At 38.6% G+C, this 17,672-nt stretch overlaps 1 protein-coding gene across 1 annotated transcript in view; it reads right to left on the minus strand.

The window, feature by feature from the left end:
• Positions 1-2,157: 2,157 nt before the first annotated feature.
• ACADSB (acyl-CoA dehydrogenase short/branched chain) overlaps positions 2,158-17,672 on the minus strand; it is a 28,535-nt gene continuing 13,020 nt past the window's right edge. Inside the window, exons 4-11 of the mRNA XM_006188720.3 lie at positions 15,820-16,026; positions 15,150-15,320; positions 14,317-14,442; positions 13,010-13,102; positions 10,443-10,532; positions 7,825-7,962; positions 5,690-5,789; positions 2,158-4,921 (exon numbers count right to left, since the gene is read on the minus strand). Of these exons, the coding sequence (XP_006188782.1) occupies positions 4,851-4,921; positions 5,690-5,789; positions 7,825-7,962; positions 10,443-10,532; positions 13,010-13,102; positions 14,317-14,442; positions 15,150-15,320; positions 15,820-16,026 (996 nt within the window). The 3' untranslated portion in view covers positions 2,158-4,850. The remainder of the gene's footprint in view (positions 4,922-5,689; positions 5,790-7,824; positions 7,963-10,442; positions 10,533-13,009; positions 13,103-14,316; positions 14,443-15,149; positions 15,321-15,819; positions 16,027-17,672) is intronic.

The raw sequence follows: 17,672 nt of genomic DNA on the forward strand, positions 1-17,672 counted from the left end.
CAGCCTGTACCCAAGTGTGAAAGCACCCACTCGGCAAAGCAAGACGTTACACCGCTTTGTGTGGGCAGGTATTTCAACGTGGTCAGTGCTATTTATCCACAGAGGTCAAACCTTCAAGGGATCAGGCGTCAGATCCCTTTTTGGTCCTCTCTGTGCGGGAGTCTAGTCTCTCGTGTGACTGAACGGAGCTGCCTACATGGCTGTGGCTATTTGAGAAAAGCAAAAAAAAAAAAATCAGTTAAAGGGAAAGTGATGCACAAAAGGGAAATTTTTCAGTAACCCTACATGTAGCTTTTATTTTATGACAATTACATGATATTGTAAAATTATAAAAATTCAAACAGTGTGGATGATGCCAATGGCCTCACCTCCGTGGCTGCCTTCTGACCCCCAGACCCAGGCCTCCAGGGCACTCATTAGTGTGACCATCCTTTCCAAGTTTATTCTAAGAATTTATACACATGCTTAGACTTACAGAAATATATAGATCTGTGCTGCTCTGCACAGATATTATGTGATTTGTTATTTTCTTAAACAATATAACTTGGTGATGATTTAATCTCAGAGCATGGTTCTTCTTTTGAACTGCCGCGCGGGATAGTGTAACGTGTATGCCCCTGACTTATTTATCCTCCTACCTGGCCATTTCTAATTTTTCACTACTACAAACTAAGCTGCCCTGAGAACCCCTGACATGCCTTCCTGTCCATCCTTCCAGAGGCGCTGGCCAGACAGTCGAGTTTCCCACACTTTTGCCGACAATTTGTAATTTATATTTTTCTAATTAACTAAGGTTATTTAAAGTTACGGTTAGCTTTTTGCATCCTATCTTTTTGTTATTTACTTATCATTGTGTAAGGTGAATACTGCCTGTAAGTCTGTCTTTTTGGAATTGTAGAAGTTTCCTTTGTGGCAAAATTCTAAATCAGACAATTCATTTGCATTTGAAAAGAAAACGTTTTCTCTCTGTATGTATCAAATGTGTTAATTATGCTGCCCAAATCCTGTCCGTTCTTACCATTTCCTCCGGGACTTGCTGATTTCTAGGTCAGAGACTGTGATTACAGCTTTGTCACTGTTTCTCACTGCATTTCTATTATTTGTTTTGCTGTATACAGTTCCCACCTGTTAGGGACATAAACTTCATGAATATTGGAACTTCTTGGTGAAGTCTTCCTGTTTCATTATGAGATACCCTTTTTTGTCCTTTAAAATTCTTTCTGCCTTTAATTCAGTTTGATATTAACATCGCTACTCCTGCTTTCCTTTTAGTAGCATTTGTGTGGGTTTTTCCTTCTCTTTCCTGTGTTGCTTTTTTAGGTGTTTCTAACTTTATGTAGCTGGAACTTAAATTTTCCTTTTGTTTCCATCTTAATATCCTTTTTATTTTTAATAGATGAGTTTAACCCATTTATATCTCTAAGTACTACAGTGTTTGGCTATATTCCTACCTTATTGTATTTGATTTACCATTTCTTTAAAGAAAAAAAAAAAGACAAACTCCCAAGCAGGTAGGTTTTTTCCTTTATACGGTGAGCTGCCTGTTGGATGCACCAATGAGAACTGAATAAAGACACCTGACAAAATACATTTTGATAAGCATCTGGTCTTACTCATCTTCGCACAGCAGCCTGGAGCCCACAGCATCTTGGACCGCTGGTCACAGTGACTGCTCAGCACATGTCACTGAATGACAAACAGAAACAGGGACTGATACCTAGTTTTCTAAAAGAATGTAGGAAATAAGGGGGAACAGATGGGCTGCAATCTCTTATGACGTCAGATGATAGCATTATCACTGAACAAAAGGTGCAACAATATAAAATTTCCCAAAGTCCTACCATAAGGCACAGGCGTAACAATCAGCTAGGTAACAGCTACACCGTGAAGATGTGCTCAAAAGAGGGGACCTCTCTAGTGAAGAGATGCTTATTTTGCTTAAAAGAAAAAAAAAAGAGGGTCCTCTGGTAAAACTTTATTTAGCATCAAGAATTTAAACTTGGTCTACATTAACACTGCTTCCCTGAAAACGAAGAAAATTGGCTTACCTGAGAGGCAAGCCGCCAGCCTGGTAAACAAAGCTGCTGTATCTACCTTGCAGGAGGAGCCCATGACTTTTCTACTTCTTCTGTACGTATAACAAATACTTCTGCTTTGTCAGAGTAGCAAAAGTCTCCAGTTACTGCTTTATTTTTTTATTCTTCACAGAATACTGACTCTGTAACACCGATTAGTCTGATATGTGCCATCACAACAAAAGATTCACTTTATGAAAGTTCAGCAAAAATAGGTCAGCAAGGACATAACTAGTATATTTATTAAAACACATCATAACCATAAGGCCAAATGATCAAACAATCTTTACATCTGACACACGAGCTTCATCCTAGGAGAGCTAGTGTATTTGGCAGGTGATTAATATATGTAAGTAATGACACTGATCAATCTTAACACTTCTGAAATGTTAATTCTTTCTCAGCTAAACCTAAAATAAATCGGTAGGAGTACTGAAATATAACAAGGATGAAATCCAAAATTTGTTGAACAGAGACATTAAATAGTAGGAAGCGCACTGAATCGGGAGCCAGCACACTTGGATCCTTGTCTTCTCCTTGTCCCTGGATGGATGACCTTGGGCAAGCAGTGTGGCTACATAAATCCTTCACTTCTAAAATGAGAGAGTTGGCTGGGTGGTTCTCTACAGTCTTTCTAGATTTAACTTTCCATTATTCTAAAATCTTTGGCACTGACTCATTTTTGTGTTGTAAAATGAAATTTCTAACAATACTAACTGGGCAGTTGAGTCCAGCTCTGACGACACAAATACGACTTGGTGCTTGTGTTCAAGTCTCTTCCTTCTGAGCTTGTGGCAGCCCTGTCCTCAAACTGACAGACAATAATGACAGGCTTCCAGAGGTAAACAAGCTTGTCCTCCACTAGACACGAACTCCAGAGAGTTTTTACAGACTCCCAGAGTCACGGTTATTAAGAGAAGCTATGATGGAAGAACTACAGGGAAAACTCGCATCCTCTTTGGTAAATGGTACAATAACACTACTCATTAACAGGAGAACTTTTATTAATTTTCAACTGTTATTATGAACATGAATAAAAAATATAAACACAATTAGAACTGTATCAATGTGAATATAAATTCAAGGTCCAGATGTGCATGGGAGCCTCCTTCATGCTGCTCATCTGAACACGAGGTTTGCTGTGGTCTCACATGTTTGCAACTGCAGGGGAGGAAGCTGGGGTTCTTTTTACTAAAGTTGGCTTCCACTTCATTATCTGAAAAGTTCACCTAATTCTCACATAATCACAGAAATTAAAGATGTCCAAGCCCTGCTTTAGGGCATTTCATCTATCCCCTACTTTCCTTATTGGATTACTGTCTTTTTGTTCTGAAAGACTGAATGAGTGGTTTCCATCAGCTCCCTACCTGAGAGTCAAGCAGACTTTATCTCTTCTGATGCAAGGTCTAAATTTGTCCATATTTCTTCTTAATATTTTAAAGTAATTCCTTTTTCAATTGCATTTACACAATTCTGAATATCTAACTATGATTTGCATTATAGAAATTAACCCAATTCAATAAACATGAATGTGCAAAGCAAAATTACTTTGAAAATGTCAAGTTTTTTAATAAACATTACCCTTTCATTAAAGTACTAACATGCTTCCTATTCAACAGTAGTGATGACTTTAAGCAACTGTATGAGCCTAAACACATTATTCAATGTCTCTAACCTGTGCCCCCTTTTTAGAAAATTTATTGTCCACCTCCGTCCAGACGGGACTCAGGGCCAGTACCCTGTGGGTTCTTTTCTTCTGATTGCGAATCCCCCATACTGAAGAAATGGCATCACCAGCTATATATTTTGCTGAGCTTTGCCCTTCTATAATTTGACTGAAAAACCACAGATTTATTTTTGTCATTTCTATATTACCAAATATCCTTTTCAAACTGCACAACCCCCCCAGCCCCCATTCCTTACAAGATTTCCATATACTTCTTTATGGGGGCAAGACACTTCCTCTTGAGAATCAATGAACCAAAATATAATTTCTGAATTACTATTCATGATAGAGCCCAATAACTAAGTTTGAGAAAACAGTATTCCATTTAAATATAGAAACTGTATCGTTGATAAAATGAATATTACAATATTGAATATATTTTGATTATTAAACCAAAATATTTAAACTTTATACTTGAAAATTAATATAGAGAGACTTGTTTTTAAAATGATCTGTTGAAACCATGAAACACATCTTTCATACAGGTCAATTATAGTAACAAATTATATCGCTTTCCTTTTGTAAAATAATGTTTTCTTCAATTATATGAACCACAGAGTTATACCCTCATTTTCTGCTCATTCTCCAAAATTTAGAACTAAAACTTCTAGATTTTTCTAAATAAATTTTTATCAGTTTCTACCCAGTATAACAACTTAGAATTGACTCTGTCCTATAGAACCGCCAACCACCACAAACATCTGACTGATGCACAACGGTGGGAATATAACACGGCCATGTCTGTAACACTGACACAGAGCGAAGCTTCCGTGCACCCTGAAGCTAGAATGACAATGCATATAGAATTTTTAAAAGTTTTAGAGAAAACACGGATGTATTTCTTCCCAAATTCTAAAAATGACTGCCTGTGCCTAAGTTAAGCAGATGAGAAAGAAAAAACAGAAAAGGTCTACCTCAAGATCCAAGATGGAGGGGCCTAAATAAAGTCGTTCACTGTCACGGAGGCGTCCACCCCCAGCAAGGCACAGTACTTAACACTTTACACCACAGACATCGGGGGGGGGGGGGGGGGGCCGCCCGCATGGCTGTCAGTATTCTCTGTCGATACACTTTGCAATGGTGTTCAGCTGGATATTTGAAGCCCCTTCATATATTGTACCTTAAACAAAAGGGAGGAAAGAAACAATTAGGAGTGGAGCCATAGCTAAGGATCTATATAAGGAACAGCTCCACAAACATGACCTCTGCCTTTACTGTAACTGTTACCAGGACCATTGTCCAGTGTCCCCCGAATATGGTGCTATTTGACAGAGTAATTTTGCCTGAGAAATAACAATTTTCTATTTGGTTTACAGATTTCCAGGGTCAGTATTAAACAGCTGAAGTATTTCCGTTCCTAAACTATCAATGCACAAGCCGGGATGGCTCCGCAGGACAGGGCCCTCTCACCACTGCTGTGTTTCCCTCCTCTCACCTGGTGGTGGTGCAGCGGGACTTGATTAGGCTCTCAGCTTCTAAAATTAGAGCTGACCTTCACAGAACAGCATTAAACTGATCAAAATATTAACATTATGTAAATCAACTATACTTCAGTTTAAAAAAATCTTTGAAAAAAATGAACATTTTTAGTAAAAGAAAAATTAAGACAGATTTTGCTGTGGTCTTACTGAAAAGCCTTTAAAAGGCCTTTAAGCATTTAAGAAGGCAATTTTAACTTTTTTAAAATAAAAATCTATTTTTTTGAAGGAAGAAGTTGGGGAAAAACCCAACCACAAGAAGAGGAGAGCCAATAAGCATAGTAACTGAAGAGATTAAAGCTGCCTTTGCTTGGGCACCAGTAATAAAAAAAAAAATCAAACAAATACAACAGCCTAAAACATCCACAGAGTCAAATAAAAGAAAACAAATGTAAAGAAAATCTATTTACCAATCTTTGCATCTCGGAAGTATTTTTCCACGGGGTAAGTTTTGATGTAGCCCACTCCTCCCATCCACTCGATGCATTTATTAGTTACCAGGCCTGCAATCTACCAAAAACAAGCAGCAAGTCACACGCTGAAACCACGTAACTCATGTATTACAAACACTCTTGTGGAATATTCTTAGTTACATGGATTCACTGTTATTGGCAATTGGAAGGATTGAAGTTATTCTATAAATTAGCATCTTTAGTCCCATTCTCTACATCATTTATGTCAAATATGCCATTAACTCACAAAATTCTTATTTTCTTAAGAAAATTAGGATATTTGTTTAGACTCATAAATTTGTTGACAGGTATCATTTATTCAGCAAATATTAACCAAGGGCTTTCTTACACCACCCACTCTGCCAGCCACTGGGCACACAATAGTGGGGGGTGGCCAGTCACTGCCCTTTGGGTCCTGGTGGTTATTCAGAAGAGACAGACATTGAACCACAGTCACAGAAACTGAAAACCTCTATGGGGCAAAAAGAGCTTGCTAGGAAAGCTGACATGATTTACATGGGGGCTAAGGGAGGAAATTTCAGCTTAGCTGAGAACTAAAGGGTGAGTTAGGGGACATTTTAAGCTGAGGATTGACATGTGGAAAGGCTTCAAGGGGATTCTGGGTTCACCAACCTCAAGGGCCCGAGGGCCGATGGGCGGGGATTAGGGTGAGCTGTGAAAGGGGAACGTAGGGACAGGTGGGCTGTATGTGACTGTGAGCAGTTTGAATAATGTACTGGTGCCCAAAGGGGACCCCAGGATAATCCCCAGAAAGTAAAAATCTTTGTTACTTCACAGCACAGGGATTTGCAGATGTGACTGAGTTATGGACCTTGAGATGGGGAGATGCTCCTGGACTATGTGGGCAGGTCCCCTGTAATCACAAGGTCCTCATAAGGGAAAGAGGGAGGCAGAGAAGGGATGTGACCACGGAAACAGGAAGCAGTCAGATCTGAACACACTGCACTGTTGGCTCTGATGATGGAGGAGGGGCTATAAGTCAAAGTAAGTAAGTAGGCTCTAGAAGCTGGTAAAGAAAAGGAAATGGATTCTCCCCTAGAGCCTCCAGAAAGGCAGCTCCGCTGACACTTTAATGTTATCCCAGTGAGACTCACTTCAGACCTCTGACCTCCAGCACTGTGAGATACAGAATTGTACTGTTTCAGGCCACTAAAATTTTGGCAATTTGTTAAAAGCAGCAATAAGAAACTAATAAAAAGGTCCCGTGTGCTATGAGAAGCCGCTGAAGGGTTTAAGGCTGGAGAGTGGCATGGCCTCATGGACACCCTGAAAAGGGACATTGGATTGGAAGAAGAGACAGGGACCAACAAGAGATTAGAAGGTGGCTGCAGTGGTTTGGTAAAGAGACTATGCAGCTTGGACTAGACAGGCAGTAGTACCAAGGGAGAGGAAAACTTAAATTCAGGAAACATTTAGGGGTCGGATCGTGGGGACCGAGGGAACGGAGGGCTCTGGGAGGACTCTGGTCCATGACTGGTGCAGTGGGGTGAGGAGCACAGCAGAAACCGGATCTCTTGGCCTGGAACTCAGGAGGGAGGCTGAGGCAGAGGATGAAATCTGGGCACTGAAGAGGTTAAATGAGTATCTGAAGCCACGGAATGAGCAAGATACACTGCCGAGGCTGGGAAACAGCAGCCCCAGGATGAGGCCAAGTTTCAGCCAAAGTCCAAAGTGTCACATACAGAATGTACAAGTATGAGCAGGAAGCACTAAACGCACAGACAGCCTCATCCTGGTGTGTTTTATTTCACATTATCTCCACAGCACTCACTGCCCCAACTTGAAATCATGGCTACAACGCTGTCGTTCAGATGAGGCTCGTGCAGGGATTCAGGGTGGCTGTTTGACCTGAGCTGGAGACTTGGTTTCCACTTAAGATCACATGAAAACACAGATCTCACAGAATTAAAGCATCTTCCTACGGCAGCCTTACTTTTTTGCATTTCTGGTGTAGGAACTGGAAGGTCCATGTTATTTTACTTGAAAAACAAATGCTCAACCAACACTCCTAAATCAAAAGGTTAATAAATATCTTAAAAAAGAGACTGAATTACTTTTTTTTTTTTTTTTACCTCTGATGCATAGTATTTGGCCATAGATGCTTCTTTAATGAATGGCCTTCCAGCTTCCAAAAGCCTAGCAGCATTGTACGTTAGCAATCTTGCTGCTTCCAGATGGGTGGCCATATGAGCCACTTGGTGTTGGAGCCCCTGTAATATTCAGGCCCAAGTTAGAAAATTATGGTTTCCCAAAACACAGCTCATCATCAAAGTCCTGCCTGGATATGGAACACTACTGACAGATTAGAAATATATCCACCCCACCAAATTCACATTCATTTTGTAAAAATGGTTTAAAATCTGCAATCTAAAATAAAATGATAGTACATGTATTCCTTCTTAGAAAATTTTCAAATTCATGTTTATAACTGTCAAGATTTAAAAAATAAATGATCACAAAAATGATCACAAAATCAGGTTTAGAAATTAACTGCTATACTTAATAATTATCAGCCTGTTTTACGATCAAAATTAAGCTTGAACTAAATCCCAGCAAAGCAAAAATTCAAAGATATTTCTTATTTGCTTTAATTAAGAAAACCTTAATTCTGCACACAGCCTCAAGGCATTAAAATTGTAAGCTGCAAAGTAATGAAGGGATATTGGACATTTCAGTTTTCTTTAGCTTTATTAAAGTGACTCCACTGAAATTTCTATGAACAGGTAGCAGTTTCTTTAGGGTTGCAGAAGACACAAGAATAACTGTTTAAAAGAAAAAACTCAAGAAACAGTTGCCATTTTGAAATTTTAGATGGTGATTAGGCACACATTAAATGTTAGAAAAAAATGAGTGAATTAGTGAGAATATGAATATTAACAGTTTATAGTTATAAACAATTTCCTGGAAATACAGGCATAATTAAGTGTATTATAACCTAAAATGTGTCTACATATCCATCTCCCTGGATATTTACTGAGTTCCTACTATACGCCAGGTGCTGGCTTGAGTAATGGAGACACCACATTGAAACTCACAGTCAGAGTTCCTTGTTCTCATGGCTTATCTAGTCCAGCAGGGAGAACAGACTGTTAAATAATTATGATGTTGTGTGATGAATGCTAAGTCAGGGTACCTCAAGGCAATTACTCAGTAATCTCAGAGATGGCCTTCTCTAAACAAAAAGAGGGATAAGCTGGAGAAAAACAGATTGCTCGCAAATATCCTAATAGGACTCTTCACTTTTTGCAGTATTCGATACACACAAAAAAGATGATGCTACATGTATATAGGTTATGAAGCAAAATAATAAACTGAATACCCACTAACCCATATGTAGAGCAAACTCCGTCCTCCTTATGATTTGTCTGTTTACTTTATGGCATCATTTGAGGAAAAGAAAGTTGGTAACCAAATTCACCAATCTTACTATCTTTTATGATTAGTCCTTTCTGGCTGTTGTTTTCAAAATCCTTGCCTAAACATGAGGTCATAAAGACATTCCCCTATATTTTCTCCTAAAACTTAAAATTTTGCTTTTTACATTATACCTTTAAAACTTATGAAATCTATTTTCTGTGTATGGCATGAGGTAGGGATCCAATTTCATTTTTTCCACAAGGAGAGAAAATTTCCACTCTGTGATCTGCAACACCATCATTGTTATACATTACACATCAAACTGCCATCTACACATGAGTCTAATCCTGGTCTTTCTGTCAATTTGTCTATTTCAAGAATAGACAATCACTGTTCTAGAACAGAATACGCCCCATCAGTTAATTTGTCTATTTCAAGAACAATCACTGTTCTAAAACACAGTATCACCATTCTAGAAATTGTTTATGACTTCTTGTGTGGAATGCAGAAATTCTAATTATTTTCAAAAAGTACGTTCTTTTGAATTAAACTGACAGTTACCATCTGTCATTTAGTCTACTTACAATACTAGGCACCAGGAGAGGGAGAAAAGTGACTCTGGCACGTCTGGCCCTACGAGGACTCACCATTTCTGAATAAAGATTTCCTAACTAGGTTATAAACACAAGGCCTGACACAAGAACACACTTGATACAGCTATGCGAATAAAAAACGAACAATCAAACACAAAGCAAAAACCAAATCACTCTAATGCAATAAAGTAGTTAGGAAAAATTCTACTAACTTTCATCAAAGCTTCACATAGATACATAAAAGTAATAGTTTTCTTTTAATTACCCACCCTAGGCATCCTGATAAGTGTCATAATCATACCTATTCATGCACCTGATCCCTCTTCCCTCACTCCCAACCCCCGATCCCGTACATACAGGGAAACGCTGGTTCCCTTGTACAAAGGAGATCAGAAGCCTCCCTCAAAACCTCAAGGCCTAAAGCTGGTAAGACAAGAAGCAGGATTTGAACTCAGGCAGTCGGACTGCAGACCCCATGCCCTGGAACTTGGAAGCAGTGAGGAGGCAGCGCCCAAGTGCTCAGCATGATACTCTGAATCATAACATAGCCCGGCCTCAAGGACAACTGTTCTGCCCGTGGAGAAAGTCAAGGAAGTCACAGGTACACACCCTGAGGCCTATTCCTTCCTCTCCCATTAAAATCCCCACGGGGATTCTTTCCACAGCTTTATAACAAAACTCTTCATTAACAGGAAGGTGGGAGAATACAGCACAGTAGAAAGATGCTAATAATTCCATACCTGAAAATCAAATATTCTTTGGCCAAATTGTACCCTTTCTTTAATATATGGAATAGTGTAGTCAAAACATCCTTGAGCCAGTCCCAGCATCTGTTAAAAAAAATTAGAATTTCTTATTTGTTATAAGTTTATACTTTCTAATTATTCAAGTCATACATTCTTTTTACAGGCAAACCGAAAAGTTGAGGTAGAGAAAGAACAGAGATACCAACAAAGTGAGGTGTATGTTAATGACCTTCACTCACTGCATTTATAGAACCTAACTTCTAGTAATTGGGAGAAAATTAGTGATTTCCTATGAAGATGAGGATATTTGATTGCAGCTTGGAGGTACCTCTCCTGGCATGGCTGTGCTTACAAGCACACTTTTTAGAACTCTTCTCCTTTAAGCTTGATTCTCCAGGCACAAAGCGAGCCTTGGAAATTTTGCTCAGAACTGGCCTCAAAGACTGTCAGGTAGGTCCCTCTAGTCCTTCTAGAAGTCAAGTGTGGAAGGTCACTTCTTAACCTTCTACCTTCCTGCCCATTTGCATATGATCAGGATTAATAAGAACTTTGGTGGACAGGGCATCAGAACATAAAAGAGCAGTGTTTCTCAATCCTGGCAGCACATTAGAATTATCTGGGGAACTCAATAAAAAAATGCCAATGTGGGGGTCTAAGAATTGAATCCAAACCTTCGGCACGGGGGGCTGGGTATGTATGTGTGTAGGGGGGTGAGTGTGTCCTAAGAATCAGCATTCTAACAACTCCTTAATGATTTAACGCACAGCTAGAGTTGAAAACAACTGATACAGAGCATCTGGTAAAAACAACACTTTATACATTTGAAGAACAAATCAGGATGTGGTGACAATTTTAGCTGGACTGTCACATTGTTAACCAACTCCGTATCTATTGAATTAGTCAAGCTCAGAAATTGTTTCTAAATTTCAACATTAGGTAGCTATTAAATCACTATCTAATCATGTCAAACCATGTAGATTTTAGGAAAAGAAAAACAAAATCAGTAGTTAAAGCTTTGGGGGGGGTAATACCCACAAACTTATCAGTATTTCTTTAGTGTTCAACTTCTTCTTTAGCCTTCTATTTTGAACTTTCTGGAGAAGAGAATATTATGCTAAAAATTAAAGGACAAAAACTCAAACTAAAACAAAACAAAACCCAAAAAGCAAATACAAGTGAGGCAGGGACTCCCTGCACTTTTGGCTATGAGGGAAGGTGATGTCACTATACCCTTATAACTACAGTTAATAATATGGAGTATTGACATGAAAATTGAAATTATCAGTTGTCAACCAAAAACAGGCTTCTCCATCCCTGTAAAATGTTTTCAGTATAAATACAGAAAAACTAACTTCTTTTCAACTATAGTTTCAAGGACAGATGCCTTCAGTTCACACTTATATGTGCCTCTTTTTCTAAAAGGTATCCACAGTATTAATCAAGAAATAATAACTATCAAACCTTCACTTTTTTAAACTTTATTTTCTGACCTTAACTTTCAATTGGGTTATCAGACAACCTGGAGTAACTGAAGTCTAGACTATGTATTTACTGCTAGAACATCTATAGTATTTATATGTCTGGGAAGAAGGAGGTTTTGGCACTGTAATTTTTAATGCTGCATCTGACCTAATTGAATCATAGAAAAACTTTAAAAAGAAGAGACAAGCCAATTCTCTTCACCTAGCATTGTGGAAAACCTTTTTGTTTTGTTTTATTTCTAGCTTTGTGGAAAACATGGGTTCAGTTTTGATCGAAGAGTATTTTGTTAGCAAATTAACAGGAGTAAGAAAAATCTAGAGTAAAACTATAATTTAACTATTCCAATAGCTAATATATGCAACATTCTCAAAAATCTATTAAGTCTTTGAATTTTGGATACTCACTGATTAAAAACAAACATACATCTACCCGTGTATGTAGACATATGCATCTACAAAAATGACATAGTCCATAAAAAAACCCAAAGAACTTACTCATTTTTTTAATGTAGAAAATAACAGTTAATACCTAATAGAAAATTTTAATATACTATATAAAGGGCAAATTTGGTATAAAACTAAATAGTTCTCATGTTATGTAACTATCACTATTTCGAGTGTCACAATTGTCTGATTTTCACATGCCAAACACTAAGCAGCAAATCTTTCATTATCTATAGACTTACTACATAGTAGAACATTATTCATTCTTAATTTTAAAAGTTTCAAAATGAACTATATGCTTTGAAAAGTTGATTTAAAAAACACAACATTTAATTTATAATATATTTTAGAAGTTTTTGATCCAGGGATTAGATAATACTTTAATGGTCTCAAAGCAAAAACCTGTTACCACTAAGCCATTGTTTGGTTCTCGGGACAGCATATAACCAACCAAAGTGGAATTTTAAAAAAATCACAGCCAGAAGCTATTCTTTTACCTCCTGGAAGGGAAGGACGCCATCTTGTGTTTGCAAGCTTCCAAACACCCGCTGGTTTCACTGCATTTTTTTTTCCTTTTTACATTTTAATTGACTCACACTGTGGAAGAATCAAGTTAAAGGGCTGAATGTGACTAACCTGTGCAGCAATTCCTATCCTGCCCTCATTAAGACTCCCTATGGCATACTTATAGCCTTGGCCAACTTGTCCCAGGATATTGGCTTCTGGAACCTGAAAAGGAAAATGTGCAGTTATTTCTCAATTTAATTTGATACAATTCACTTTGATTGTATATTTTTAAATGCACATATAGCCCTAATTTGTGTGACATTACTCCAGCATAGTATTTATTAAGTTCTGAGGAAATTGTCTGCTATTTCTCTGTCTCCCTCTAAACCGTTTCCCACATGCTCTCCGAGGGATAGGTTCACCACGGCATCCTCCAGAGCCCAGCACAGACATGTGCCGAATGAATGAATGAATCTAGAAAAAGGGACTCTCATACAGTTAGTCACATAAACAAATAACACCCACCCGCCCAACTCTTATTTGTATGCTATAATGTGAGATAAGATATTAGGAATTACAGAAAATACGTAAGTACTTGCTAAAGCAAGGGTAGTAAACCTTCCTTCTGTTGAGACTATTACCCACACAGAAATCAGCTGAGGCGTGTGGGGGTACATATGCATGTGTGCACAAGGGAGGAGAGAGGAGGAGAGAAGAAATACGTTAAAATGTTCATTCATACTTTAAAAAAAATCTAGACTAGAAATAATAAAAAAAATACTTAGCTTTATAATGTGGGCAGTTGGGAGGGAGAATGGGTAGAATGGAGAAAGAAAAAGGAAAACGGGAAGAGAGACAGTCAGTGGGGGTGAAGTAGTGGGGCTCACATGATGTCCATAAGGACACCCCATGAGCACACACACAATCACCAATAAGTGAAAAGATCACGTTCCACTGGGTGATAGAAAATCCATCACATCCTGTCCTGTCTATGTAAAGTGTAAAGGCCTAAAGTATAAGCCTTCTGGTTTTAACATAACCTCGTTTTGTTGTTTTTTTTTTTAACATTCTCAGCCCTGAACTGGATGCGGCTGGTCGTCTTCCACTCTCGCTGAGCAACGTCGCCACCTTGTGGCCTCAGTGTGCCAACCTCACACTTCCTCCTCAGAAACAGAGTCTGGTGCACAAGCATCAAGTTTATAAATTACGAGATTAATTCTCAGAGTGGCTCTTGAGGCCAGCTGCTGGGCAGAAAGGTTACCAGACTTTGCCTAAACTCTTGTGGCCAAACTTTGGTCATGACCCAACCTAAGAACATTGTTCAGGAGTTTTACAAAGTACTCTCCTAGGCACGCCTAATACTTTCTCACACACCTGTAGTTCCAGGCAAAGCCTATTTGACATCAGTCTTTTCCTGGAAATTCTAAGATACTTACCTTGACATTTTCAAACGTTAAAGGACAGGTAGAAGACGCTCTGATTCCCATTTTGTTCTCCGATTTCCCGATATGAAAGCCCTCAGTATCACGATCTACCAAGAAGCAGGTAATTCCTCTATACCCCTGAAATGAAGATTTTAAATTCTATCACCACTTGGACTGACAAGATCCCTGTTTCCAAAGACGTCAAAGTAAATAGAAAACTAAAAATGGACTTTAGCAGTAAATATTAATGAACTCAGAACTGCAACATGTGTACTATGAAGTAAGAATGATGGGAGGGGCTTAAATTCAAAATCCAGAAACTAATGATTTATTTTATTTTTTCAGAAACCGTTGTGGCTATTAACGTTATTAAGTGACACTAAAGTATACCTGGTAATAAGAATTTCATGTTTTTAATCTAATTTAATCACGTATTTTAAAGCTTCAAATTTTAATTCATTAAATGTTACACTAGTGAAAAGACAAAAGGTGTCTTTACCATTTTGTTATACAACTAAGTATTCTTAAAAATGTATTAAATAGGCACTTATGTTCTTCATTATTAAACAGAAAATCTGAAATTCTATAAAATTCAAGGCTAGCTTCCTATATAACAGATTAGGAGATTAATGGTCTTCCATGTAACGAATAATTATGTCAGCAATATTTGTTTTAGGTGATTAGTAAATAAGAACATAGAAAGATGTCAGTGGTCTAATCTTCGTAGTGCTGAGGACAATGAAGAATTTAAGACTAAGTCCTAAAAAGGAAATGGAAGTAGGAAAAAGAAATGAAGAGAAAAGATGAGGGAAATGGGAAGCAGCTTTTTTTTTTTTCAAACTTACAAGGGAAGGGTCCACATTTGCCATCACCAGGAAGAGTCCAGCATCCTCGGCATTGCTAATCCACATCTTTGACCCATTGATGACATAATAATTTCCCTTTTTATCAGCTCTGGTCTTCAAAGCAAATGAATCACTACCCGCTCCAGCCTCTGACAGGCAGAAACTTCCTACCTGCATGTGCAGGGAAAAAATTCCAAATTATCACTATATTTATACTCTGCATAACAAATACTCACAGCAAAACAAACATTTGTAAATCAAGCCTTTAGCTACTTCCAAAAGTCTGTACTTATCACAATAGTGATGGTATTCTGACAGTCTTATTCTCCAAAATATACCCTACTATTCGTCTAAGGCAGATTTAAAGACCTAGGCAGTAGAAAGACATCTCAATGTAAATGAAACTACCAACGAAGGTATTAGAATATATAATTGGCACAAAAAAAGAAACAATTTTATTGTCTGATGATTATTCTCTAAATTCTCGAGTTGCAAATGAGACGCAGAACATTAATTCTAGCAGCATTAATTTATTGAGCATGGCTTGAGTAATTAATGGTGCTGTGCTGTGGTCCTGGATAGAACAGCCAACAATGCAGCTGCTTTTCTCCTGAAAACACCCTAAATTTAGAAAAGATCAGATCCATTTCAACAACTCATCTCTACTCACTTGTTCCGTAACTAGCTTGGGCAAATAGGTAGCCTTCTGCTCTTCTGTTCCAAGTTTTCCAATCATCATGTTAATTAACGAGTTCTGGATGTCACACATCAGAGCTACAGACGCGTCAACTTTGGCTAACTCCTCGATCACCAGCATACAGGAGAAAAAGGAAGCTCCTGTTCCTCCATATTTTGTGTCAACTCCAATACCCATCAGCTACAGGAAAAACAAGGAAACGTAGATGAAGAAAGCTATTTTTATGTGGGAAAATTTCCTGCAAGAAGTTAAGAAACAATCTGTAACCACATACGTTCTTAATTTTTAAATTGTTTGTATATCTTATTTTAATTTGGTACAGCTCTTTTCCTCTTTTATAGGTAACAACAAAATCTATAACAGAAACTAAATTTGGAAAGGATAAAAGTACATGCTAGAGCTATCATTTGTTTCCTTTTGGGATCTAAAAAACAAAAACGAGAGGTAAAATGTTTTGAAGGATGACGGAATGGAATAATGAGAAAATATGTAATAAGGAAACTGAAGAAAGCAGTGGGATGTCCAATTTCATTTGGCACAATCTCTTCTACTCAACTCAGGCTCCCCTACCTTGACCCTTTCAGCGCAGATAATAGCTGAATGACCTCTTCTTTGGGGCCATTTTAGCAAGTCCAGATGGTCAGCAGACCACATTTTGTGGTGTTTCCTAGAATCACACTAGGCCAAGGCCCAAAGTGTCGGGTGAACATGGCCAAATTCTGGCAAGCCTTTCCAGTAACTGTCTGACTGTTCAGTAATTAGCCCTAAGTCTGGAACGTGAAATGTCCATAATACTCCATTTTTAAGTATCCTCATTTCATAAAAAAGCACATGTGTACATGTAATTCAAGACCCAAAACTGTTATTGGATAAAAGCATACTATTTCTATTCTCTCCAGACACTATGGAATCCCACTGTGCTGAAGCCTGGGTGTGGCAGCTATGTTTTAAAAGCTGATGGGAAGCTGCGCTGCTATGAAGGTGGAACCACAAAGGAGGAGGACTGAAATGCTGAGAGAACCAGAAATGAATGATGTTCTAAGAGGAAGAATTCAAGGGTGGGGGTGTGCCTGAAGACTGAGAAAGCCCTGACAACATCTGACTGTAACATCTTTAGTAGTCATCTGAAGACACTGCTTCCCGAAAAAAGGCATCAATTTCTCCCACATTGGATACACTGTCTTTGTCAGCTATTACGGAAGGCGACCTCCACAGAAGTGGGACAACAGAGGTCAGGAATCACACGTGGTTGATACAGGATGTGCAGGATGTGCAATAAAGCAGATTCTCTCGGGGACGCTCCATCCCAGCAGGAGCAGGGGGTGGAACTGGCCGGCAACTCGCTGCTGCAGATGACCCCCACTGCGAGCACTACCCCCTTAGGAGAACGGTATTCAAACTGGGGTACCCCAAGACCTCTCAGGGAAGCCTGGGGGTTCTGCACACAGAGAAGATGAAACCTGGCTGAGAAGTGGACTCAGAAATGCTGTGTGACCCACTGTGGGTCCACATAAGATTCCATTTCCCCAAGAGTTTTCTTGTTGAGAAGGTTGGAAAAATCACGACTATACGTGGTATGTTTAAAAAGCTGGGCTCTTTAAAACAGTAAGAAATGAAACATTTAAATCGAAAAAGCTACTTTTCAAACAAGGACAAGATTTAAGCCAATGCCTCTGAACAGGAGCTATTAGTTCTGGGATATCCCTAGGATTACAAATAAAAATTAAGCATCACTTCACACGTACAGAGAGGGGGGAGATGGGAGAGCACAGTGATTTTGAAATGCTCTCCTTGGAGCTCCTATGCTGATGACCTCTCCCTCTACC

This window comes from Camelus ferus, chromosome 11, assembly GCF_009834535.1.
Source record: "Camelus ferus isolate YT-003-E chromosome 11, BCGSAC_Cfer_1.0, whole genome shotgun sequence".
Taxonomy (NCBI): domain Eukaryota; kingdom Metazoa; phylum Chordata; class Mammalia; order Artiodactyla; family Camelidae; genus Camelus; species Camelus ferus.